General features: G+C 48.1%; 2 protein-coding genes across 2 annotated transcripts in view; both read left to right on the top strand.

The window, feature by feature from the left end:
- LOC133358246 (potassium voltage-gated channel subfamily H member 8-like) overlaps positions 1-6,972 on the top strand; it is a 94,296-nt gene extending 87,324 nt beyond the window's left edge. The window contains exon 14 of the mRNA XM_061576488.1: positions 6,958-6,972. Within this exon, the coding sequence (XP_061432472.1) occupies positions 6,958-6,972 (15 nt within the window). The remainder of the gene's footprint in view (positions 1-6,957) is intronic.
- Positions 6,973-8,935: 1,963 nt separating this feature from the next.
- The window catches only part of LOC133358245 (potassium voltage-gated channel subfamily H member 8-like), a 77,663-nt gene continuing 60,869 nt past the window's right edge, over positions 8,936-25,729 (top strand). The window contains exons 1-2 of the mRNA XM_061576487.1: positions 8,936-9,080; positions 13,499-13,633. Of these exons, the coding sequence (XP_061432471.1) occupies positions 8,951-9,080; positions 13,499-13,633 (265 nt within the window). The 5' untranslated portion in view covers positions 8,936-8,950. The remainder of the gene's footprint in view (positions 9,081-13,498; positions 13,634-25,729) is intronic.

Here is a 25,729-nt window from a genome sequence, read left to right as displayed (position 1 = left end):
CGTTGTTGTCGGAGGGCGACTGCCTCGCAAACTGCCCAGTGGCAGCATCCTTCACGAGCCTCCTCCACAGAGGTCGATGTTGACACCGCTGGTACCCGGTCATCGGCAAATTCCACTCAGCACTGCCATCACCATCACCGTCGTCTCGCCGGCTACGAGAAGAGACGGGCTCCCTTATTCTAGATTTGAAGCTTTCGGGACTGCAAGGATTCATATTCTTAGGTTTTTTCGGTAAAGTCACGTAGGTAAAAAATTAAAATTAATAAAAGTAAAATAAAAAAATCACGACGTTTCGGAGGTAACACAACACAAGCTTCCGTCTTCAGGTGGAACCGTCACAGCACGCTTGCTGTATCAAGTAAAAAAAAATTCTTTTTTTTCCTACGTGACTTTACCGATAAAACCTAAGAACAGGGCTCTCTTATGTCTATCGCTGCACAAAGAGATGATCACTGGGGGGGACATCTACCCTCCCCCCGTGTGCTTAAAGTGCACTCAGCCTCTTTAAGCGTTGCCTGGCAAAGGTTTTGCCAACCAACCCCCATCGCTATAGAGATGGGACACGATGCACATTTTTTGTTTTTTTGACATTCGCAGTCAACGAACACCGATACCGCCCCCCCTTACCCCCCCCGCTCCTCCCCCCCGTGACACCGTCTCGCGGCTTGCCAAGCCCAGGCCACGCTCAGCCGCGTCGTTCATCTCGAAAAGTCGAAAAAATGTTGGGGCGACGTGGTGGTGGTGGGTGCGGGGGATAGAGGAACACAATTATGAACGGAGGCGTCACGGGCAGGTTACGGAACGCTGTGCCAACCTACGTTCGATGAGTTCACGGTCGTATCGCAGTCATCATCATCATCGTCACCGTCGTCATCATCAATCAGCCGTGGTCAATCCACTGCTGGACCGAAATGGAAACGACTCAATTTAATCACGACCTTTTGGGCACAACACAAGCGTCCGTCTTCAAGTGGGGCCTAAGATGAGAACACAGGACGGTAACTCTGTTTAACACGTAGGAGGATGTCGCGACCAATATAATCTATAACAGATTTTAATTTTTTAACGACACATTTAAATGTACGCGATCGAACCCCCTCCAAAAAAAACTATTATGGATCAGTAACTCTATTATCCTGATGGTCATTTCCTTTCGAACCTGTAATTTTTTTTCTTATTATTATTCCGCCTCATATTCTTAGGTTTTTTTCGGTAAAGTCACGTAGGTAAAAAAATGTAAGTTATAAAAGTAAAATCAAATTAAAATCGCGACGTTTCGATTGCAACACAAGCAACCGTCATCAGGTCGAACTAAATTTGGAGAGAGAGACACAACACAGACACGGAGACACACAGACAGACACACACACAAGCAGAGAGAGAGAGACAACACAGACACACAGAGAGAGACACACAAGATATACATACACAGAGAGGCAAGCAACATAGACACACAGATAGAGAGACACACAACACAGACACACAGATAGAGACACACAACACAGACACATAGACACACAGACAGACACACAAGCAGAGGGAGACACAACACAGACACACAGATAGAGACACACAACACAGACACAGAGAGACACACAACACCGACACACACAGACAGACAGAGACACACAACATAGACACACAGAGACCCAATGTCTCTATGTCGAGGCCTTAAATAGAGAGAGAGGTGGGGGGTTGGCCGAGAGAGAGGTGGATCTGCTGGTCTTCTTTACGTAAGGAAGACCCCACTGAGCTGTGATGATGTCGCTTTGCTTGTTCAGAAACCACCTGGTCTTCAGAAATGATAGCCCAACGAAGTGGAGGCGTCATCATCGTCATCACCACGTGGTCATGTTATAAGCGGCAGGCAGCCGAATACTCTGAACGCGTGATGTTGATTCTAAAATGTGGAGGGGGCCAAAGGACGCAGGACCCATGGAGAAAATTCCACGCGACCACGGGGGGAGAAGAGAGAGAGAGACACGCGAATTCCAAATATACAGCAGCAGGTGTCAGGGTAGTGATCGAACTCACGTCCTCCTGTATACCAGGCGAGGTAGTTAACATCTCCTAGCCACCGTGATGATGATGAGAGAGAGAAAGGCACGCAAACTCCAAATATACAGCAGCAGGCGTCAGGGTTGAGATCGAACCCACGTCCTCCTGTATACCAGGCGAGGTAGTTAACATCTCCTCGCCACCGTGATGATGATGAGAGAGAGAGGCACGCAAACTCCAAATATACAGCAGCAGGCGTCAGGGTTGAGATCGAACCCACGTCCTCCTGTATACCAGGCGAGGTAGTTAACATCTCCTCGCCACCGTGATGATGATGAGAGAGAGAGGCACGCAAACTCCAAATATACAGCAGCAGGCGTCAGGGTTGAGATCGAACCCACGACCTCCTGTATACCAGGCGAGGTAGTTAACATCTCCTCGCCACCGTGATGATGAGAGAGAGAGAGACACGCAAACTCCAAATATACAGCAGCAGGCGTCAGGGTCGGGTTCGAACCCACAACCTCCTGTATACCAGGCAAGGTAGTTAACATCTCCTAGCCACCGTGATGATGATGAGAGAGAGAGAGAGACACGCAAACTCCAAATATACAGCAGCAGGCGTCAGGGTTGAGATCGAACCCACGTCCTCCTGTATACCAGGTGAGGTAGTTAACATCTCCGAGCCCCCCCCCCCCCCCCCCCCACGATTTGTACACGTACTTTAATCAAACCGCGGCACCGAATCGTGGCAATTCATTGAGACTGCCCGTGTGTGTGCACACAATTCGTCCGCTCTTTTGCCCCAGGCTCCACCAGTGCGTGTGTGTGTTTACAAATGCTATTGTGTTGAATTGCATTGTGCTTGTAAGTTGGCTCCGTGCAAAAGAAGCACCGCCTGTTTGCACGAGAGGGGGGAAAGTGATGGAGGCCAATGGGTGTCCGTGTTTGAGATGTTTGCCCACCTGACGTCACTCACCGTGGCCTTTATTTCTACGGGGGAATATTTTTGTTTGCTGGTGGTATAACAATGAGATGAAAAAAATAACAAGTTGTTGAATGCACGCACTTTTATTTGCACTCCCAAGTAGGAAAATACGTTATTTTCACCCCAGTGTTTGCGTACCAAACACTTTTTCTCAGCGCATCAAATGTTATTAATTTCTGGTGGGGGGGGAGAGGGGGGGAATAATTTATTGTCTACTTTTGAGTAAAAATAAAAGTATGTGTGCATTTCAAAACCATTATTTTTTTACCTTTTTTCTGCCAGGATAACAATGATTTAGAAAAATATGCTTTACCCTTACTGGCCATAAAACAGGAGGTTTCACATTTTGATTTTAAGCTTTCGTGACTGCAGCGATTCATATTCTGACTTTACCGAAAGAACCAAGAAAACAGGAGGTGTTAAAATATTAAAAGCACCAAGTCTGCATGAGCCACACACACTCGTAGCAAAACATGCAAACAGACACGCTCTGATAATAATTATTTTACAACAGACGCATTGTCTTTGAGACTGATTGGCCTACACCAGTGACGACACCGCCAACTTCATGGCCTAATACTGGTAGGAACCTCCTGGTTACACCAGCCCACAGGGGATTATTGTGTCCGTCGTGCAGGGAGGGGCTGGGTGGGGAGGGAGGGGCTGGGTGGGGAGGGGCTAAGTGGGGAGGGCCTTGGTGGGGAGGGTGGGGCTGAGTGGGGGGTGGAAAGGGTGGGGCTGGGTGGGGAGGGGCTGGTCACCCCGTGGTGCCCTTATAAAACTCAACGTTTAACCTACTCACGCCGGCTTGTGCCCGCCCTCACAGTCGGGCATATTTGCGGAATACACCACGCCGCCGTTGACCCTGGCCATTGACCGAGCAACCCAACGTTCCTACCAGCTCCCTCCGCAGGAATGTGTTGTATTAGGTATATAACCCTATGAGCCATGCGGCTCTTGAACTCGGGTACAACCGCAACAAAACATGAACAAGAAACATCTTAAAGTGACTTACGCGCAAACAGAAAAATCCTGGAAAAAACTGCCAAATCTTCCCAGAAAAAAACACCGCATTTCAACGCCGTGTGCAACAATCGCAGTGGGATGCAAGTCAAACAATAACAAGCATAAGACAAATTTTTATTTAAAGCTTTCGTGACTGCAGGGATTCATCTTCTTGGTTCTTTCGGTAAAGTCACGTAGAAGGGAAATAATAAAATAATAATAAAACATAATAACATAATTAAATTTCGATTTAAAGCTTTCGTGACTGCAGGGATTCATCTTCTTGGTTCTTTCGGTAAAGTCACGTAGAATGGAAATAATAAAATAAAATAAACATAATAAAATAATTCTCAGTATTTTATTATGTTTTATTTTTATTATTTTATTATTTACATTCTACGTGACTTTACCGAAAGAACCAAGAAGAAGCATAAGACAATGTAGATTAAAGTTATCAGGCTAACTCTGTACTGCAACAAACAAAATCGTGGTGGTGGTGGCATGTTAGTGCGTACATGTCGCGCTGGAAGGGATAAGTGGCACCGGCCACTCAAGGGCCGTCCATAAATGACGTCACGAACCTAAGGGGGGGGGTCAGACATTTGTGACATTGTGTGACGAGGGCGGGCGGGTTTGAGAAATGTGACGTCACATCAAAATGCGCAATTTTAAATGAATATAAAATTGTTATAACAACTCTCCTACAACAACACATTAAATACGCGCTACAATGACAATAGTTTAAAGCGATTTGAAGCATGTTTTATTTTCAAAATGGAAATATGGTTTTGGGGGGGGGGGCAGAGCTTTGTGACGTCATATTTGAGGGGCGGTCTGACTTTTTGTGACGCCGTGTGACAAGGGGGGTGGTTAAAAATCGTCCAAAATCGCGTGACGTCATTTATGGACGGCCCCTCAGAGGGAGTTTGAGTGAGCCCCCCGAAAAGGGTATTTTGGCCCCCCCACTCTTTCACGTCGGCCCAGACACCGCAGCACAATAATTATCGTGGCCATGCAACCCAAACTATGGACCCATATTGTACAGGGCGGTCCAGGTGTCTTGTGACCCCCAATTATTTGAACCCTAACATTCCCCCCCCCCCCCCCCCCCACTTTGCATATTCATTTATATTATAAATTAACCTTACTTTTAAAAAATAAATATATTACGTTTTAGCGAATTTAATGAGTGTCACAAGACATCTGGACCACACTGTAAGTCGACTAATTCTAGATTTGAAGCTTTCGTGACTGCAAGGATTCATATTCTTAGGTTTCTTGCGGTAAAGTCACGTAGGTAAAAAAAATAATTAATAAAAGTAAAATAAAACAAAATTAAAAATTCACGACGTTTCGGAGGCTTGTGTTGCTTCCGAAACGTCGTGAATTTTTTACTTTGTTTTATTTTACTTTTATTAATTTACATTTTTTTACCTACGTGACTTTACCGAAAAAACCTAAGAATATGTAAGTCGACTGTTCTCTGCGCTCTATCAGCGGAGTAGGAGGAGGAACACCGACACGACACGACACGAACTCTCTCTCTCTCTGCGAAAGCCCTTTCGTCGTGGCCACAGCAGCAGCAGCAGCAGACCTCCACAATGGCATTCACCTGTTGAACATGAGGCCAAACGCAAGCCAGAGCTGTACATAGATCTACACAGAGACGGACTGAGATATACGGAGACTCATGGAGACTCATACAGACCCATCGAGATACATACAATGCAAGACAAGGTGGTGTGTTTGTGGCCATGTAACCCAAACTATGGACCACAGAGGAACCCCACTGTGGTTTGCGCTGCTTCAACAGAGGTGGAGGAGGAACAGCGACACGACACGACACAAACTCTCTCTCTCTCTCTCTGATGAAGCCCTTTCGTCGTGACCAGCAGCAACAGCAGCAGCAGAGCTCTCTATTGGCATGCATCTGCTGAACATGAGGCCATACGAAATCCAGAGCTATACACAGATATACTTAGCGACCCATACAGACAGATTGAGATACTTAGAGACTCATATATGTGCATTGAGACACATGGAGATGCATTAAAGACAAGTCACAGCAGTGCGATTGCAGCCACAGAACCCAAACTATGGACCCAAGAGTAAACGTATAGATACATAGACACCACATAGAGATATATATATAGACCCATAGAAATAAATAAACACATAGAGACCCAGATAGACCTATATAGATAATTGTAAATTAAGGATAAGCCACAGCAGTGTGATTGTGACCACGCAATCCAAACTATTAAACCACACAGTAAACGCATAGAGATACATTGAAGACTCACAAACGAGTAAACCCAGAGAGTTTAACACGCAGGCTTTCGCGACCAATATTATTAATAATCAACGTTTTTGGGTTAGATCGCGTTATTTATAAATGATGACGTCACCCTGCCGTTGCTCTATTTAAGACCGGGAGCCAGAGCAGAGCCTCACCATTCTGGCGAATTTGCCCGATGATGCTGGATGCAATTACCAGCGAAACGTCGTACTACTCAAAAATTGTAAATGTTGTGGTTTCACGCTTCAACACACCGGTGGGCTAAAGCAGTGAACTATTTGTCTTTTGTCAACGTGAAACCTTTTTTGCTGATTGGCCGTGTCGGTTGGTGGAGGGTTACGACACATTTATAAATAACGCGATCTAACCCCAAAAACGTTGATTATGAATCAACCCACTGTGGCCTGCGCTCCTACAACGGAGGAGAAGCAACAGCGACACGACACGACACGGACGCTCTCTTTCTCTCTCTCTGCTGAAGCCCTCTCAATGAGCACCACTTGCAACACGGGCACCACGTGCACACACCGAGATCGCAATCTCAGTGAGGTCCACTGGCCGTTGTCAGCGGCGCCGTTCCGACACTCCCCGGGCGAACACGGCGGGTGCAGTCCAACCCTGCCCAGTCTCCACGCGTCTCCACGTCTCTTCGCCGTGCTGCGTACAGTTGATGTGGATGTGATTGGCTTCATTGGAGCCAGAGAGCCCAAGGGAGCTCAGCGGGGAAGCAATGATGGTGGATTTAATAGACCCGCAGCATAGAACGTGGACCGCTTCACTGACATTATTGCGTGGGCAATGATGGTGGATTTAATAGACTCACATCACAAAACGTGGACCGCTTCACTGACATTATTGCTTGGGCAATGATGGTGGATTTAATAGACCCAGATCACAGAGCGTGGACTGCTTCATTGGCATTATTGCTTGGGCAATGATGGTGGATTTAATAGACTCACAGCACAGAACGTGGACCGCTTCATTGACATTATTGCGTGGGCAATGATGGTGGATTTAATAGACTCACAGCACAAAACGTGGACCGCTTCATTGGCATTATTGCTTGGGCAATGATGGTGGATTTAATAGACTCACAGCACAGAACGTGGACCGTTTCACTGACATTATTGCGTGGGCAATGATGGTGGCTTTAATAGACCCACATCACAGAGCGTGGACCGCTTCATTGGCATTATTTCTTGGGCAATGATGGTGGCTTTAATAGACCCACATCACAGAGCGTGGACCGCTTCATTGGCATTATTTCTTGGGCAATGATGGTGGCTTTAATAGACCCACGGTACAGAGCGTGGACTGCTTCATTGGCATTATTTCTTTGGCAATGATGGTGGCTTTAATAGACCCACGGTACAAAGCGTGGACTGCTTCATTGGCATTATTTCTTGGGCAATGATGGTGGTTTTAATAGACCCACATTACAGAGCGTGAACCACTTCACTGGCATTATTGCTCGGATATCGTAAGTACAAAAGGATAAAGGCGCAGCTGTGCAATGTCGTGCTCACGTCACTGATGGTGGAAGAGCTCACACTAGACTCAGCTCTGGCTTTTTGCCGACTCGTTCATGCTGGTATTCTGGGGTCTCGAGGTGAAAATTGGATGGGATTGAGAGAGGGGAGCTCAAGCCATGGACCTGCCATTGAGGAAAGAACTTGAGAGAGGCAGAGAGAGAGAGGGATATTATTCATGAATTCATACAGGAAATCCACACTGAGTATGAAGACTCAGGAAGCTTCTGCCTTGGGATGTTGCGGCCAATTGCCTTTGTATAATGAGTGTTCATCTTCTTGTTTTTTTCGGTAAAGTCACGTAGAAGGGAAGTAATAAAATAATAAAAATAAAACGTAATAAAATAATTATTTTAATTATTTTATTACTTCCCTTCTACGTGACTTTACCGAAAAAACCAAGAAGATGAATCCCTGCAGTCACGAAAGCTTAAAATCGAAATATAATGAGTGTTGTGTGCATGGCATTGAACTGGAGTAAAATTTAAAGGTTTCAGCCTTACCTGGTAAACAAAAAAACGTAAACACATGTACAAAATTGCCAACATTTTTCAACAAATGGGAAAAATTGCCAAAAAATTAGAATTTTTTAAAATTCAAATGTGTACCTTTTTAATGTAAACAAATGTACAAGCATTTCGAAAATGAAAGAAATAAAGTTGTAAAACTTAGATTTTTATTTTTTTACAAATATACGTTTCGATTTAAAGCTTTCGTGACTGCAGGGATTCATCTTCTTGGTTCTTTCGGTAAAGTCACGTAGAATGGAAATAATAAAATAATGAAAATAAAACATGTTTTATTTTAATTATTTCTTCAACAAATTACATGTTTTATTTTTTTATTTTTTTATTTCCCTTCTACGTGACTTTACCGAAAGAACCAAGAAAATATAAAAAAATTGGTAAAACAATTATACAAAATTTGGAGAAAGAAAATGTGGTCACTTTCTCTTTCTTGGGCCTCCGTTTGCTCCAACCCCCTTCCCACCTTGCCCCCCACCCCCACCCCCCCGCTGGCCCTACAGACAGCAACTTCGTGCTGGGCAACGCGCAGGTCCCGCGCGAGTACCCCATCGTGTACTGCTCGGACGGATTCTGCGAGCTCAGCGGCTTCTCTCGCACCGAGGTGATGCAGCGAGGCTGCGCTTGCCGCTTCCTGCACGGCCCACAGACGGCGGAATACGCCGCGGGCCTCATCCAGAAGGGGTTGATGGAGCAGCGAGAGACCAAGGCCGAGATGCTCTTCTACAAGAAGGACGGTGAGCGGACGGCGTGTGGCTGTGTGGCGGTGGAATACCTCCGTAGCGTGAGCTTTGTTTTAATGAATGTTTCTTCTCGATGAATAATTTATCTACCCCCCCCCACCCCCCGCCGCCATCTCTCTCTTTTTTTACGATCAGAGGAAACAAGAAATGCTCGGTGTATTCGGCACTTTGCTTCGTTCATCATTTCGTAATTTTTTTTTATTAAATTTACATTTCTTTTTAATTTTGCCTTATGTAAACCCCCACCTCTCGCTCACTCTCTCGCTCACTCTCTCGGTCACTCTCTCGGTCACTCTCTCGCTCACTCTTTCGTTCACTCTCTCGCTCACTCTCTCGGTCACTCTCTCGGTCACTCTCTCGCTCATTCTTTCGTTCACTCTCTCGCTCACTCTCTCGTTCACTCTCTCGCTCTCTCTCAGTCACTCTCCGCTCACTCTCTCTCGGTCACTCTCTCGTTCACTCTCTCGCTCACTCTCTCGGTCACTCTCTCACTCTCTCGCTCACTCTCTCACTCTCTCTCTCGGTCACTCTGTCGCTCACTCTCTCACTCTCTCGCTCTCTCTCGTTCTGCACGCAGCCCTTCTCGCAGTCGGACGGCCTCCGACGGGTAGCTCATATCAACATGCAGAGCTCCCCGTCATCTGCCAACGAGCACACGGCCTCCTCCATCGCCCACTGCTCCTTGAAGGCCCCCTCTCTCTCTCTATTTAAGGCCTCGACACAGAGGCGTTATTTCTCTGTGTGCCTATGTGTGTGTCTCTCTCTGTGTGTGTCTCTGTGTTGTCTTTCTCTCTGCTTATGTGTCTGTCTGTGGGTCTATGTGCCTCTCGCTCTGTTTGTCTCTGTGTTGTCTCTCTCTGCTTATGTGTCTCCGTGTGTGTCTCTCTGTGTGTCTCTGTGTTTTCTCTCTCTGTGTGTCTATGTGTGTGTCTCTCTCTGTTTGTCTCTGTATATCTCTCTCTGTGTGTCTATGTATGTGTCTCTCTCTGTGTGTCTCTGTGTTGTCTCTCTCTCTGCTTATGTGTCTGTCTGTGTGTCTCCGTGTCTGTGTTTTGCCTCTCTCTCAAATTTAGCAATCTTTGGAAGAACGTAATCAACCAGGTAGGATGTTGACTGTTATGTTAGCCGACTCTCTGTGTTGTATCGCATTATATTTCCAAGTTTGCTAGGTTTGTTTCCTCTTGCATTCGTACCTGATGATGATTGCTTGTGTTGCAATCGAAACATCGTATGCTATTATTTAATTTATTATTTTCTCTTTATACGTGACTTTACCGAAAGAACCAAAGAGTAATTCTTGATGAATGTTTCTTTCGTTGTTTTTGTTTTACCAGCCTTGCAATTGTGCTGAGATGTTCACTGGTATACGGGAGGTCGTCGTGGGTTCGATCCCGACCCTGATGCCTGCTGTATACTACTTGGAGTTTGTGTGTGTCTCTCTCTCCCCGTGATCGCGTGGATTTTTCTCCAGGTCCTCCGGTTTTTCCCACCAATATTTAGAAACACGCGTTTAAAGTATTTAGCTGCAATCAATTTCCACTTCGTTGAGCTATCATTTGTGGCCGGGTCGCTTCTGAAAATGAGCTATATAGCTTAGTGGACCTTACCTGCTCAAATTAAAAAAATTAACCCGTAAAAACAAAGTTTTTCACTATAAATCCTTTATATGCGTGTTCAATGGGCCACAACCCAGCCCACATTGGTCTTTGAAACGGGCGGCTAGAGTCCTCTCGTCCTCTGGCTTGAGATGGCTGCCACCTATGCGTCAGATGATTGCCTGCCACCATTAAGCAATTGGTAATTAAATATAAAAAAAATGTACCTAAAAAGTGTAACATTTTGGGAAAAAAATTTTCACGAAAAGAAATTGTCAGGCACAACGCGTATGTGTGCAAAATGTCAGCTCGATTGGATCACGGGAAGTGGGTTAAAAAACAACCGAAAGATTTGCACGGTCGTAAGCACGCAAGCAAGCAAGCAAGTGAACTTAATATAAAGGATTTAAATAAAAATTAACCCGTAAAAACTAAGTTTTTCACTATAAATCCTTTATATGCGTGGCATCGGTTTCATTTTATTATTCATTTCTGTTTTTCTTGAGTAAGCAAGCAAGCAAGCAAGTGAAGTTAATATAAAGGATTTAAAAATGAAAGATCACCTCTTGACATGCCCGGTATATTCCCGAGGGCACTAGCGTTGACCCGTTTTACCACTTTCAAGAACCTGGCGGCTTCAATTTAACTGCTCTATAAATAGTCTCCAATGTACAGCTTGGGGGCAGGGATTTCATGCCATGTGGTTAGTCAACATTTGCGTCATCATGAAACGGGCGCTTAGAGTCCTCTCGTCCTCTGGCTTGAGATGGCTGCCACCTATGGGTCAGATGATTGTCTGCCAGTATTAAGCAATTGGTAATTAAATATTTCATTTGTTTTCCCTAAACAGTGTAAAATTTTGGAAAAAATTCACGAACATTAATTGTCACGCACAACGAGTCTGTGTGCAAAATGTCAGCTCGATTGGATCACGGGAAGTGGGTTAAAAAACGACCGAAAGATTTGCACGGTCGTAAGCAAGCAAGCACGCAAGCACGCAAGCAAGCAAGCAAGCGAACTTAATATAAAGGATTTTAAATAGTTAAGTTAACATAGCCAAGACGTCTTCACAATATCTGTTAAATCGCCGAATGAAGCTGGCTGCAATCACCGGCGAAATGTCGTACTCAAATTGTAAATGATCGTGGGTTTACTCTCTAACACACCGGTGTGCTGATGTAGTAACTAATTGGCACATTTTGTTCACGTGACAAACCCCTTATTAAATGTCTCTGTCGTGTGGTGGCGGGGGGTTAATGACGCATTCATATTGACGCGATCTAACCCAATAAAACCTTCATTATCAATATAAACCACCGGAGTCTGCTTAGCAGTCTCACACGCAAATACACACACACAGATAACAACAATAACAACAACCGACATTCGCCACTAAGTGGCGGTGACGTCACCACGACGCTTGTGCCAGGCTATGTGCACCTTGAGGCTGCCACGTGAAGTGTCGAACGCCCGCTGGCAGGAGGTCACGGGGCAGACCCAGTAGGTTGCCACGGGTCGACTGACTGCGATGACCGAGATGAGTGGCTGATGCACCATCTGTGCCCCCTACTGTGCCAACTTGATGTGCTTTAGCCACAGATACACGCACAGACACACACCGAGATGCATACCATACACAGAGATACACACACAGATGCGTGCGGAGATGAACAGCGCTATAAGTATAACCCGTAAAAACAAAGTTTTTCACTATAAATCCTTTATATGCGTGGCAGCGAACTTAATATAAAGGATTTAAAAATGTATTCGCCTGTGGAGGACGCGGGGATCGATCCCGCGACCTTTGGCATGGGAAGCGAGGGCGCTACCAACTGCGCTACTCCACCACGGCCTGTGGAGGGGTTACGCTCTGGGCTCTTACACTGTGACGTTCAGCCAAAGCCATGAATGAGTTCTATTTGAATATATGTAAAATATTTTTTTTTGCCTAAAAAGTGTAAAATTTTGGGAATTTTTTTTCACGAACATTAATTGTCTGGCACAACGAGTCTGTGTGGAACATGTCAGCTCGATTGGATCACGGGAAGTGGGTTAAAAAAACGACCGAAAGATTTGCACGGTCGTAAGCAAGCAAGCAAGCACGCAAGCAAGCAAGCAAGCATGCGAACTTAATATAAAAGATTTAATAAATGGATTACACTGCAGTCAGTGGATCGGCAGGTCCAGTGAGGTGGGGTAAAGTGTGGGTACATCCGACTTCCGCTGAGAATTATGGCAGCGGGGAGGAGATCTTTGGGGGGGGGTTATTGGAGTGGAGCCCCCACCCCTCCTCCCCACCAGCAGCGGCGTAAACAAGCAATTGCAGGGCTGCACCTCTATCTGTTTTTATGTTCGCGTTGGCAGTGCCGGATTATTCTAGCAGCACAAGTAGCTACATATGTAGTGGCTACACATGTAGTAGCTCCTACATATGTAGTAGTATGTACATATGTACATACTACTACATATGTAGTAGTAGCTACATATGTAGTAGCTACGGGTCCCGCTCTTTCAAAGGCCCCGCGCTAAATGCTTTCAAGCTATCAATTCCGGTTCAGTGATTCTGCACTTGCTCTATTACTATAGTACTACACTGCCTTCGACTTTTAATGAACGACCGGGTGTTTAAGGTTAGCGATCTGTCGTATTATCTGGCTGTATAGCAAGTGAAAAATTACAATTACTTTACTATGCAAGTAAAAAAAATTGTGTTTTATTTTTTACATAGTTTAGGCCCCTTGATAACATCACATGCTAGAGGCCCCGCAACTTTGCTTCATCCGGCACTGCGCGTTGGCCGCGTTCTGTCACCCGCAGGGTCGACGTTCTGGTGTCTGCTCGATATCGTCCCCATCAAGAATGAGAAACGGGAGGTGGTGCTCTTCCTTGCCTCCTTCAAGGACATCACGGAGGCCAAGCTGCTGGCCGTGCCAGGGGAGAGGCCCCATCCCGGTGAGGCAGCCGGGTGTGGGATTGTGAGAGGGGTGGGATTGTGAGTCAGCAGGGATTGTGAGTCAGCAGGGATTGTGAGAGAGCGGTGTGGGATTGTGAGAGGGGTGGGATTGTGAGTCAGCAGGGATTGTGAGAGAGCGGTGTGGGATTGTGAGAGGGGTGGGATTGTGAGTCAGCAGGGATTGTGAGAGAGCGGTGTGGGATTGTGAGCGGTGTGGGATTGTGAGAGAGCGGTGTGGGATTGTGAGCGGTGTGGGATTGTGAGAGAGCGGTGTGGGATTGTGAGTGGTGTGGGATTGTGAGAGAGCGGTGTGGGATTGTGAGTGGTGTGGGATTGTGAGAGAGCGGTGTGGGATTGTGAGCGGCGTGGGATTGTGAGAGAGCGGTGTGGGATTGTGAGAGAGCGGTGTGGGATTGTGAGTGGTGTGGGATTGTGAGTGGTGTGGGATTGTGAGTGGTGTGGGATTGTGAGCGGTGTGGGATTGTGAGAGAGCAGTGTGGGATTGTGAGAGAGCGGTGTGGGATTGTGAGCGGTGTGGGATTGTGAGTGGTGTGGGATTGTGAGAGAGCGGTGTGGGATTGTGAGAGAGCGGTGTGGGATTGTGAGTGGTGTGGGATTGTGAGAGAGCGGTGTGGGATTGTGAGAGAGCGGTGTGGGATTGTGAGTGGTGTGGGATTGTGAGTGGTGTGGGCTTGTGAGAGAGTGGTGTGGGATTGTGAGTGGTGTGGGATTGTGAGTGGTGTGGGATTGTGAGAGAGTGGTGTGGGATTGTGAGTGGTGTGGGATTGTGAGAGAGCGGTGTGGGATTGTGAGAGAGCGGTGTGGGATTGTGAGAGAGCGGTGTGGGATTGTGAGTGGTGTGGGCTTGTGAGAGAGCGGTGTGGGATTGTGAGTGGTGTGGGATTGTGAGAGAGCGGTGTGGGATTGTGAGAGAGTGGTGTGGGATTGTGAGTGGTGTGGGATTGTGAGTGGTGTGGGCTTGTGAGAGAGCGGTGTGGGATTGTGAGTGGTGTGGGATTGTGAGTGGTGTGGGATTGTGAGCGGTGTGGGATTGTGAGTGGTGTGGGCTTGTGAGAGAGCGGTGTGGGATTGTGAGAGAGCGGTGTGGGATTGTGAGCGGTGTGGGATTGTGAGTGGTGTGGGATTGTGAGTGGTGTGGGATTGTGAGCGGTGTGGGATTGTGAGCGGTGTGGGATTGTGAGCGGTGTGGGATTGTGAGTGGTGTGGGATTGTGAGTGGTGTGGGATTGTGAGTGGTGTGGGATTGTGAGCGGTGTGGGATTGTGAGAGAGCGGTGTGGGCTTGTGAGCGGTTAGGGATTGTGAGCGGTGTGGGATTGTGAGCGGTGTGGGATTGTGAGAGAGCGGTGTGGGCTTGTGAGCGGTTAGGGATTGTGAGCGGTGTGGGATTGTGAGCGGTGTGGGATTGTGAGCGGTGTGGGCTTGTGAGCGGTTAGGGATTGTGAGTGGTGTGGGATTGTGAGTGGTGTGGGATTGTGAGCGGTGTGGGATTGTGAGCGGTGTGGGATTGTGAGTGGTGTGGGATTGTGAGTGGTGTGGGATTGTGAGTGGTGTGGGATTGTGAGCGGTGTGGGATTGTGAGCGGTGTGGGATTGTGAGTGGTGTGGGATTGTGAGTGGTGTGGGATTGTGAGCGGCGTGGGATTGTGAGAGAGCGGTGTGGGATTGTGAGTGGTGTGGGATTGTGAGCGGTGTGGGATTGTGAGAGAGCGGTGTGGGATTGTGAGCGGTGTGGGATTGTGAGAGAGCGGTGTGGGATTGTGAGTGGTGTGGGATTGTGAGTGGTGTGGGATTGTGAGAGAGCGGTGTGGGATTGTGAGTGGTGTGGGATTGTGAGAGAGTGGTGTGGGATTGTGAGTGGTGTGGGATTGTGAGAGAGTGGTGTGGGATTGTGAGTGGTGTGGGATTGTGAGAGAGTGGTGTGGGATTGTGAGTGGTGTGGGATTGTGAGTGGCGTGGGATTGTGAGCGGTGTGGGATTGTGAGAGAGTGGTGTGGGATTGTGAGTGGTGTGGGATTGTGAGCGGTGTGGGATTGTGAGAGAGCGGTGTGGGATTGTGAGCGGTGTGGGATTGTGAGAGAGCGGTGTGGGATTGTGAGCGGTGTGGGATTGTGAGAGAGCGGTGTGGGATTGTGAGTGGTGTGGGATTGTGAGTGGTGTGGGATTGTGAGAGAGTGGTGTGGGATTGTGAGTGGTGTGGGATTGTGAGCGGTGTGGGATTGTGAGAGAGTGGTGTGGGATTGTGAGTGGTGTGGGATTGTGAGCGGTGTGGGATTGTGAGAGAGCGGTGTGGGATTGTGAGTGGTGTGGGATTGTGAGCGGTGTGGGATTGTGAGAGAGCGGTGTGGGATTGTGAGTGGTGTGGGATTGTGAGAGAGCGGTGTGGGATTGTGAGTGGTGTGGGATTGTGAGCGGTGTGGGATTGTGAGAGAGTGGTGTGGGATTGTGAGTGGTGTGGGATTGTGAGAGAGTGGTGTGGGATTGTGAGTGGTGTGGGATTGTGAGAGAGTGGTGTGGGATTGTGAGTGGTGTGGGATTGTGAGCGGTGTGGGATTGTGAGTGGCGTGGGATTGTGAGCGGTGTGGGATTGTGAGAGAGTGGTGTGGGATTGTGAGTGGTGTGGGATTGTGAGAGAGTGGTGTGGGATTGTGAGTGGTGTGGGATTGTGAGCGGTGTGGGATTGTGAGTGGCGTGGGATTGTGAGAGAGCGGTGTGGGATTGTGAGCGGTGTGGGATTGTGAGTGGTGTGGGATTGTGAGCGGTGTGGGATTGTGAGAGAGCGGTGAGGGATTGTGAGCGGTGTGGGATTGTGAGCGGTGTGGGATTGTGAGAGAGCGGTGTGGGATTGTGAGTGGTGTGGGATTGTGAGTGGTGTGGGATTGTGAGTGGTGTGGGATTGTGAGCGGTGTGGGATTGTGAGAGAGCGGTGTGGGATTGTGAGTGGTGTGGGATTGTGAGTGGTGTGGGATTGTGAGCGGTGAGGGATTGTGAGCGGTGTGGGATTGTGAGCGGTGTGGGATTGTGAGTGGTGTGGGATTGTGAGTGGTGTGGGATTGTGAGAGAGCGGTGAGGGATTGTGAGCGGTGTGGGATTGTGAGAGAGCGGTGAGGGATTGTGAGCGGTGTGGGATTGTGAGTCAGCAGGGATTGTGAGGCGGCGGTGTGAGATTGTGAAAGGTGTGGGATTGTGAGTCAGCGGTGTGGGATTGAGAGCGGTGTGGGATTGTGAGAGGTGTGGGATTGTAAGTCAGCGGTGTGGGATTGAGAGCGGTGTGGGATTGTGAGTCAGCAGGGATTGTGAGGCGGCGGTGTGAGATTGTGAGCGGTGTGGGATTGTGAGGCAGCAGGGATTGTGAGCGGTGTGGGATTGTGAGGCAGCAGGGATTGTGAGCGGTGTGGGATTGTGAGCGGTGTGGGATTGTAAGTCAGCGGTGTGGGATTGTGAGAGAGCGGTGTGGGATTGTAAGACGTCAGGGTCTCTTCTTTACGATATTAGGCAGCCACATGAGCTACGAATTTTAAAATCTCGATTGAAAACTCATTTCTTTTTAACTGCTTTTTTGGGTGTGTTTAGTTTGTTGTCCTCCCCCTGCACCTCCGATTAGCACGGTTGGCTACGTATGACGCGAAGGAAGTTCAACATACACACATAGACTCACACAGAGAGCCATAGACTCACACAGACACCCGAAGACTCACACAGAGACCCATAGACTCACACAGAGACCCATATACTCACACAGAGACCCATAGACTCACACGGAGACCTATAGACTCACACAGAGACCCATAGACTCACACGGAGACCTATAGACTCACACAGAGACCCATAGACTCACACAGAGACCCACAGACTCACACAGAGACCCATAGACTCACACATAGACCAATAGACTCACACAGAGATCCATAGACTCACACAGAGACCCATAGACTCACACAGAGACCCACAGACTCACACAGACACATAGACCCATCGACTTACACAGAGACCCATACACTCAAACAGAGACCCATAGACTCACACAGAGACCCATAAACTCACACAGAGACCCACATACTCACACAGAGACCCACAGACTCACACAGAGACCCACAGACTCACACAGAGACCCATATACTCACACATAGCCCCATAGACTCACACATAGACCCATAGATTCACACAGAGACCCATAGACTCACACATAGCCCCATAGACTCACACATAGACCCATAGATTCACACAGAGACCCACAGAGTCACACAGAGACCCATAGACTCACACAGAAACCCATAGACTCACACAGACACAGAGACTCACACAGAGACCCATAGACTCACACAAAGACCCACAGACTCACACAGAGACCCATAGACTCACACAGAGACCCACAGACTCACACAGAGACCCATAGACTCACACATAAACCCATAGACTCACACAGAGACCCATAGACTCACACAGAGACCCATAGACTCACACAGAAACCCACAGACTCACACAGTGACCCATAGACTCACACAGAGACCACACTCACACAGAGCCTCGTAGACTCACACATAGACCCATCGACTCACACAGAGACCCATAGACTCACACATAAACCCACAGACTCACACAGAGACCCACAGACTCACACAGAGACCCACACTCACACAGAGACCCACACTCACACAGAGACCCACACTCACACAGAGCCTCTTAGACTCACACAGAGACCCATAGACTCAAACAGAGACCCACAGACTCACACAGAGCCTTGTAGACTCACACAGAGACCCACAGACTCACACAGAGACCCACAGACTCACACAGAGACCCACACTCACACAGAGACCCACACTCACACAGAGCTCCACCCACACTCACACAGAGCCTCTTAGACTCACACAGAGACCCATAGACTCAAACAGAGACCCACAGACTCACACAGAGCCTTGTAGACTCACACAGAGACCCACAGACTCACACAGAGACTCATCGACTCACACAGAGACCCACAGACTCACACAGAGACCCATAGACTCACACAGAGACCCACACTCATACAGAGCCTCGTAGACTCACACAGAGACCCACAGACTCACACAGAGACCCACACTCACACAGAGCCTCGTAGACTCACACAGAGACCCACACTCACACAGAGCCTTGTAGACTCACACAGAGACCCACAGACTCACACAGAGCCTTGTAGACTCACACAGAGACCCACAGACTCACACAGAGACCCACAGACTCACACAGAGACCCACACTCACACAGAGCCTCGTAGACTCACACAGAGACACAGACTCACACAGATACCCATAGACTCACAAAGAGACCCACAGACTCACACAGAGACCCACAGTTCGTTATCCTTCCCGCCCGCACCTCCGATCAGCATTGTTGGCTCCGTACGGCGAGAAAGAAGATCAACATACGTAGTGGACGTCCCCACAGTTCGCGCCGTTTCCCCTCCGCCCTGCGCGTCTCGCCGCGTTAATCGGCGTGGTGATGGAGGGAGGAGGGAGGAGGGGGGAGGGGGAAGAGATTCGTACCGCTAATGACGTGCAATAGTTTGATTTAAGTCCTCTCTCATTACGCGCAAAGTGAAAATGGTTTTGAAATAATTCTAGATTAGAAGCTTTCGTGACTGCAAGGATTCCTATTCTTAGGTTTTTTTCGGTAAAGTCACGTAGGTAAACATTTTTAAATTAATAAAAGTAAAATAATAAAAATCACGACGTTTCGGAGGCAACACAAGCTTCCGTCTTCAGGTGGAACCGTCACAGCCACGAGAGCTGTATCAAGTGAAGTGGTATCTCCTGTAATCTCTCATTTACTTGATACAGCTATCGTGCTGTGACGGTTCCTCCTGAAGACGGAAGCTTGTGTTGCCTCCGAAACGTCGTGATTTTTATTTTACTTAACTTTTATTAACTTTAATTTTTTACCTACGTGACTTTACCGAAAAAACCTAAGAATATGGTTTTTAAATAGCCCAGCAGGAAGGCGGGGGGGGTTGCGTGCGTGCGGTTTTTTTTGGTTGTGTTGGCCGCGCTTCTCACGTTATTTAGTTTTTTTTCGTCGACGAAAATTTTGCTACCCCCCCCCCCCTCCTCCGTGGATAATTGTCATCGAATTGATTGTCTTGGCTGCTGTTGTTGTTGTTGTAATCGTTGCAGGTTTCTTTTGTTGCATCGTCACCGGCTCGGTCGATCCGATTGTCACCGAGCTTGCCCGGCTGTCTGGGCCACGCGAAATAAAATATAAAATAAATCACGAGAATTGTTTTTATTTCGCCGCGATTCGCTGCAAGCCTCAGGTCAGGAAATCTTCGCGTTCGCGAACTTCGCCGAGAACAAAATATTATTAGCCGCAAAACTTGAGAAAGCATCGCGTTGGGTCGATTTTGTCACGAATTTTTTTTTAAAAATCAGACGGTGTGGAAAAGCGTAAAGCAGTAAAGGTGCCAATATTTGACCGGCAGGCTGGCGCTGTTGGTTAACACGCGCGCCTCGCAGCAATATGGACCTGGGTTCGAGTCCCGAATTGGGGGGCCTTTGAACGTGCGCTCTCTCCCCTATTCTGCAATGCGGGTTTCTCCGGGTTCTCCAATTTCCTCACATCGATAAATAAAACAAACATCAACAGCAACCGCCGTTCCCCACTAGGTTAGCGGTGACGTCACCGCGGCGCTCGTGCCAGGCTAGGTGCACTTTAAGGCCATGCGAAGTGTCGAACGCCCGTTGGCAGGAGGTCACGGCACAGACCCAGCAGGTGCCACGGGTCGACTGACTGAGGTTGACTGAATGAAATGAACACAGAACACACGCACGCAAACACACGGTAACGCAACCGCTACCAGCCAAACATCCCAATGTGATAAAAAAATGTCGCCGCAATGTTTACTCGATTGGTGTTTACGCACGGAGCCTCCCTCTGCGGAGAAAACCCTTGGCAGGACCCTCCTGCAAATGAGTCTTGAGACTCGGTGACGCTTCTCCCGGGTAAACAAGCCTTCTAACTAATAAAAATAAACATTTTATTCAACATAACATAGTCTTCTATTTCCCAACTCTGCTCAATAATGAATTCGGTGTAATGTGCGCGGCACGGTTCATCAGTGAGTCACGCGCAAAATTGCAAACCTCTCGGCATCTTAATTGCACGGCAATTTGAATTCGAGTCGCCCGCTCGTCTTCCTCGTGGTTCCGCAAACGTCGCATGTGTTGTTGTGATGAGGGTTGAAAGTTCCCGCAAGAGGTTTATCGTTCGAGGGAAACTCTGGTGAGTCGGCAGAAGGCATCCGGTGAGAGGTGGTGTCACGGAAGAACCGCAGTGGCGAGGTGTTAACTACCTCGCCTGGTATACAGGAGGTCGTCGTGGGTTCGATCCCGAACCCTGACGCCTGTTGTCTACTTGAAGTTTGCGTGTCTCTTTCTCTCCGTGGTGAGATGTTAACTACCTTGCCAGGTATACAGGAGGTCGTCGTGGGTTTGATCCCGAACCCTGACGCCTGCTGTCTACTTGAAGTTTGCGTGTCTCTTTCTCTCCGTGGTGAGATGTTAACTACCTCGCCAGGTATACAGGAGGTCCCGTGGGTTCGATCCCGAACACTGACGCCTGTTGTCTACTTGAAGTTTGTGTGTCTCTTTCTCTCCGTGGTGAGATGTTAACTACCTCGCCAGGTATACAGGAGGTCCCGTGGGTTCGATCCCGAACCCTGACGCCTGTTGTCTACTTGAAGTTTGCGTGTCTCTTTCTCTCCGTGGTGAGATGTTAACTACCTCGCCAGGTATACAGGAGGTCGTCGTGGGTTCGATCCCGAACCCTGACGCCTGTTGTCTACTTGAAGTTTGCGTGTCTCTTTCTCTCCGTGGTGAGATGTTAACTACCTTGCCAGGTATACAGGAGGTCGTCGTGGGTTTGATCCCGAACCCTGACGCCTGCTGTCTACTTGAAGTTTGCGTGTCTCTTTCTCTCCGTGGTGAGATGTTAACTACCTCGCCAGGTATACAGGAGGTCCCGTGGGTTCGATCCCGAACACTGACGCCTGTTGTCTACTTGAAGTTTGTGTGTCTCTTTCTCTCCGTGGTGAGATGTTAACTACCTTGCCTGGTATACAGGAGGTCGTCGTGGGTTCGATCCCGACCCTGAGGCCTGTTGTCTACTTGAAGTTTGCGTGTCTCTTTCTTTCCGTGGTGAGATGTTAACTACCTCGCCAGGTATACAGGAGGTCCCGTGGGTTCGATCCCGAACACTGACGCCTGTTGTCTACTTGAAGTTTGCGTGTCTCTTTCTCTCCGTGGTGAGATGTTAACTACATTGCCAGGTATACAGGAGGTCGTCGTGGGTTCGATCCCGAACACTGACGCCTGTTGTCTACTTGAAGTTTGCGTGTCTCTTTCTCTCCGTGGTGAGATGTTAACTACCTTGCCTGGTATACAGGAGGTCGTCGTGGGTTCGATCCCGACCCTGAGGCCTGTTGTCTACTTGAAGTTTGCGTGTCTCTTTCTTTCCGTGGTGAGATGTTAAGTACCTTGCCTGGTATACAGGAGGTCGTCGTGGGTTCGATCCCGACCCTGAGGCCTGTTGTCTACTTGAAGTTTGCGTGTCTCTTTCTTTCCGTGGTGAGATGTTAAGTACCTTGCCAGGTATACAGGAGGTCGTCGTGGGTTCGATCCCGACCCTCAGGCCTGTTGTCTACTTGAAGTTTGTGTGTCTCTTTCTTTCCGTGGTGAGATGTTAACTACCTCGCCTGGTATACAGGAGGTCGTCGTGGGTTCGATCCCGACCCTGACGCCTGCTGCTGTATATTTGTAGTTTGCGTGTATCTCTCTCTCACCGTGGTGAGATGTTAACTACCTCGCCAGGTATACAAGAGGTCGCCGTGGGTTAGATCCCAACCCTGACGCCTGTTGTCTACTTGAAGTTTGCATGTCTCTTTCTCTCCGTGGTGAGATGTTAACTACCTTGCCTGGTATACAGGAGGTCGTCGTGGGTTCGATTCCGACCCTGACGCCAACTGTATATTTGTAGTTTGCGTGTATCTCTCTCTCACCGTGGTGAGATGTTAACTACCTCGCCTGGTATACAAGAGGTCGTCGTGGGTTAGATCCCAACCCTGACGCCTGCTGTTTATTTGGAGTTTGCGTGTCTCTCTCTCTCTCTCTCGCGCTCTCATTATCACAGTGGCCAGGAGATGTTGACTACCTCGCCTGGTATCGAGGAGGTCGTGGCTTCTTTTCCCACTCTGATGCATGTACATTTAGACTTCGCATGCTTTCCTTGCGGTCGCGTGGATTTTTCTCCCGATTCCTCCAGTTTTTCCCTCCACATTCATAATCAACGTGCGTTTAGAATATTTGGCTGCTTTTAAATTCCCGCGTGATAAGCCGCTTCCTTGAGCTGTCATCTGTGATGGCCAGGTCGCTTCTGAAAAAAACAGCTATATAGTAGCTCAGTGAGCCCTACCTCGTAAAATAAAATAATCGAATTTTAGTTTCACAGATGCAAACGGTGGGACATCGCATTGAATCGAATTCTTTTTGACGCCATGAACGAGAATTATTTCTTTCGATTTAAAGCTTTCGTGACTGCAGGGATTCGTATTCTTGGTTTTGTCGGTAAAGTGATTTTATTATTTCCCTTCTACGTGACTTTACCGAAAGAACCATGAACGAGAAATATTTCGCTTTTTCATGGCTGCGTGGGTTCTAGCGGCCAGTACCGCTCAACTCTCCGTGTCGTTTCTGCGCAGTGCACATGTCACGTCTCGTCGTGAACAGCTCCATCCCCACGGAAGGAGCTCCCAGAGCGTCGAGAGAGACGACGGGGACATCAATGCGCGCTCCGACCTGAGAGCGCACCAGGGATAAAAAATTTAAAAAAATTTGCACGAATTTTTATTGGCGGCGCGATTTTTTGAGAAAAAAATTTTATATTTGAAAACACAAAGCGTGGACTGGCAGCAGTGTCCCTACCTCGTACGTGTGACGGCTGCTTCCGCGCGCGCGCGCGAGAGACATTCAATAAAAAAAAAACGCACCAAAATAGAATTCGCTTACTTCCCCGCAACGGAATCAATTAAAGCAATTGCTCATCCGTCCGTGGGGGTGCTAGAAATGAACGCGAAGATTTCAACGCGCTTGGAATTTTTGTTCAATCGTTTATTCGTTATTGTTCTTTTTTTACGTTCAGCAAAGTGGTGTATAGAACACAGCGGGGCTACGTGGGCGTCGAGGCACGTGTGGACATCGGTTCAATGCTTGTCTCGAACACCAAGCAGTGGGGGGGCGGTGGGGGGGGGGTGCATCGGCGGGCATGAATGACGGAGCGACAAGCGAGGAGAGTGGGGAACGCGTTTCGCTGGGCTCGTTCATCGAGTGGGAAGAAGCGATGGGAATGAAAGTGGCGCGCGCGTGCCGAGCGGGTTAATGCGTCGTGAGATCTGGGGGGGGGGGGGGGGCTGTAGGGGGCAACGGCCTTGGGAAAGTCCTTCATCCAGCTGTGGATTGATCATGGCTGCTGCTGCTGCTGATGATGATGATGATGAAAGTGGCGAAGACGCACATCCATCTTCGCTCGTGAATTGATTTTTTTTTGTAAACAAAAATATTTCTCAGCTGGGTAACAGTCGAGTTTGTTTTTATTATTTAATGCATAACACCCGCCGATGAAAAATGAAGAATCGCACGTTTTCATAAATGTGTCATGTTTCCATGGAAACGTAGCAGCAACGGATACCTTATTGATGTCCGTATTTGTATACGTGTTGGTTTAGTTTCAGTCGTGTTTATATTTTGTGCTCGTCCTTTGACGATACGTCGATTGAAATCGCCTGCCATGCCCCGTGCGGTCTTAATTGATTGTGTTCACGCTTACGGTGACTTTCAGACCGCATTCCATTCTCTTTCTCTCCCCCCTCCTCCATTCCGAGCCGAGATGGATTCGTCCGTCTGAACAACCGCCAGTTGCTGTCCGTGGTGCTGACGTTCAGAAAAAAACGCCACTTTTTTCAAAATTTTCTTGCTGTGGTTTTCACACCTGATGATGGTTGCTTGCGTTGCAATGGAAACGTCGTGAGAATTTTTTATTTTATTATTTCGCTTATACGTGACTTTACCGAAAGACCCAAAGAAATATGAATCCCTACAGTCACGAAAGCTTTAAATCGAAAGAAAAAAAATGTTTAAATATTTCAGGCGCGGGGGGCGGAGAGGTGGAGGAAATGATGTGCTCACTGTCCCCGCTTACGTGGGGACAGCGAGCCTGAGAGTTTCAATGGGGGCCAAAGTGAGGGGGGGGTAGCAAAGTAACGGGGGCGGATAAAGGGACTGGGGAACGGGGAAGGATAGAGGGGAGGAGTAGAGGAGGGGTAGGGGAAGAACTTGATAAGCCACCGTTTCGTCGAGATATCATTTGTGATGGCGAGATGGCTTCTGAAAAAGAAGCTGATCGCTCTGTGGGCCGTATCTGGTTAGGAACAAATGTTTGTTTCGCTTTATCTGCACATATTTTGTAATTGATGTTGGCATTTCCCTCTATACTTTACACTCGTTACGTGTCATTGTGTCGCTCGTTGTCACGTTCTCACCCCGTGCCCCGACTGGAGACCGCTGTGAAATAAGGGAGATTCACTGCCCATCGGATTTCTCCTCCTCATCCGGCCGCGTGGATGAAGATTCTAAAATCTTGACTTTAAGCTTTCGTAACTGCAGGAATTCATACTCTTTGGGTCTTTGGATAAAGTCTCGTAGATAGAAAAAAATTAACCCGTAAAAACAAAGTTTTTCACTATAAATCCTTTATATGCGTGGCGGCTAGAGTCCTCTCGTTCTCTGGCTTGAGATGGCTGCCACCTATGGGTCAGATTATTGCCTGCCACCACTAAGCTAATTAAATATAATTATTTTTTTCCTAAAAAGTGTAAAATTTTGGGGGAAAAAATTTCACGAAAATAAATTGTCACGCACAACGAGTCTGTGTGCAAAATGTCAGCTCGATTGGATCACGGCAAGTGGTGTTAAAAAACGACCGAAAGATTTGCACGGTCGTAAGCGCGCAAGCAAGCAAGCAAGTGAACTTAATATAAAGGATTTAAAAAT

This window comes from Lethenteron reissneri, chromosome 61, assembly GCF_015708825.2.
Source record: "Lethenteron reissneri isolate LAM-NWPU_2019-01 chromosome 61, ASM1570882v1, whole genome shotgun sequence".
Lineage (NCBI taxonomy): Eukaryota > Metazoa > Chordata > Hyperoartia > Petromyzontiformes > Petromyzontidae > Lethenteron > Lethenteron reissneri.
This window is presented reverse-complemented; position numbering and strand designations above follow the sequence as displayed.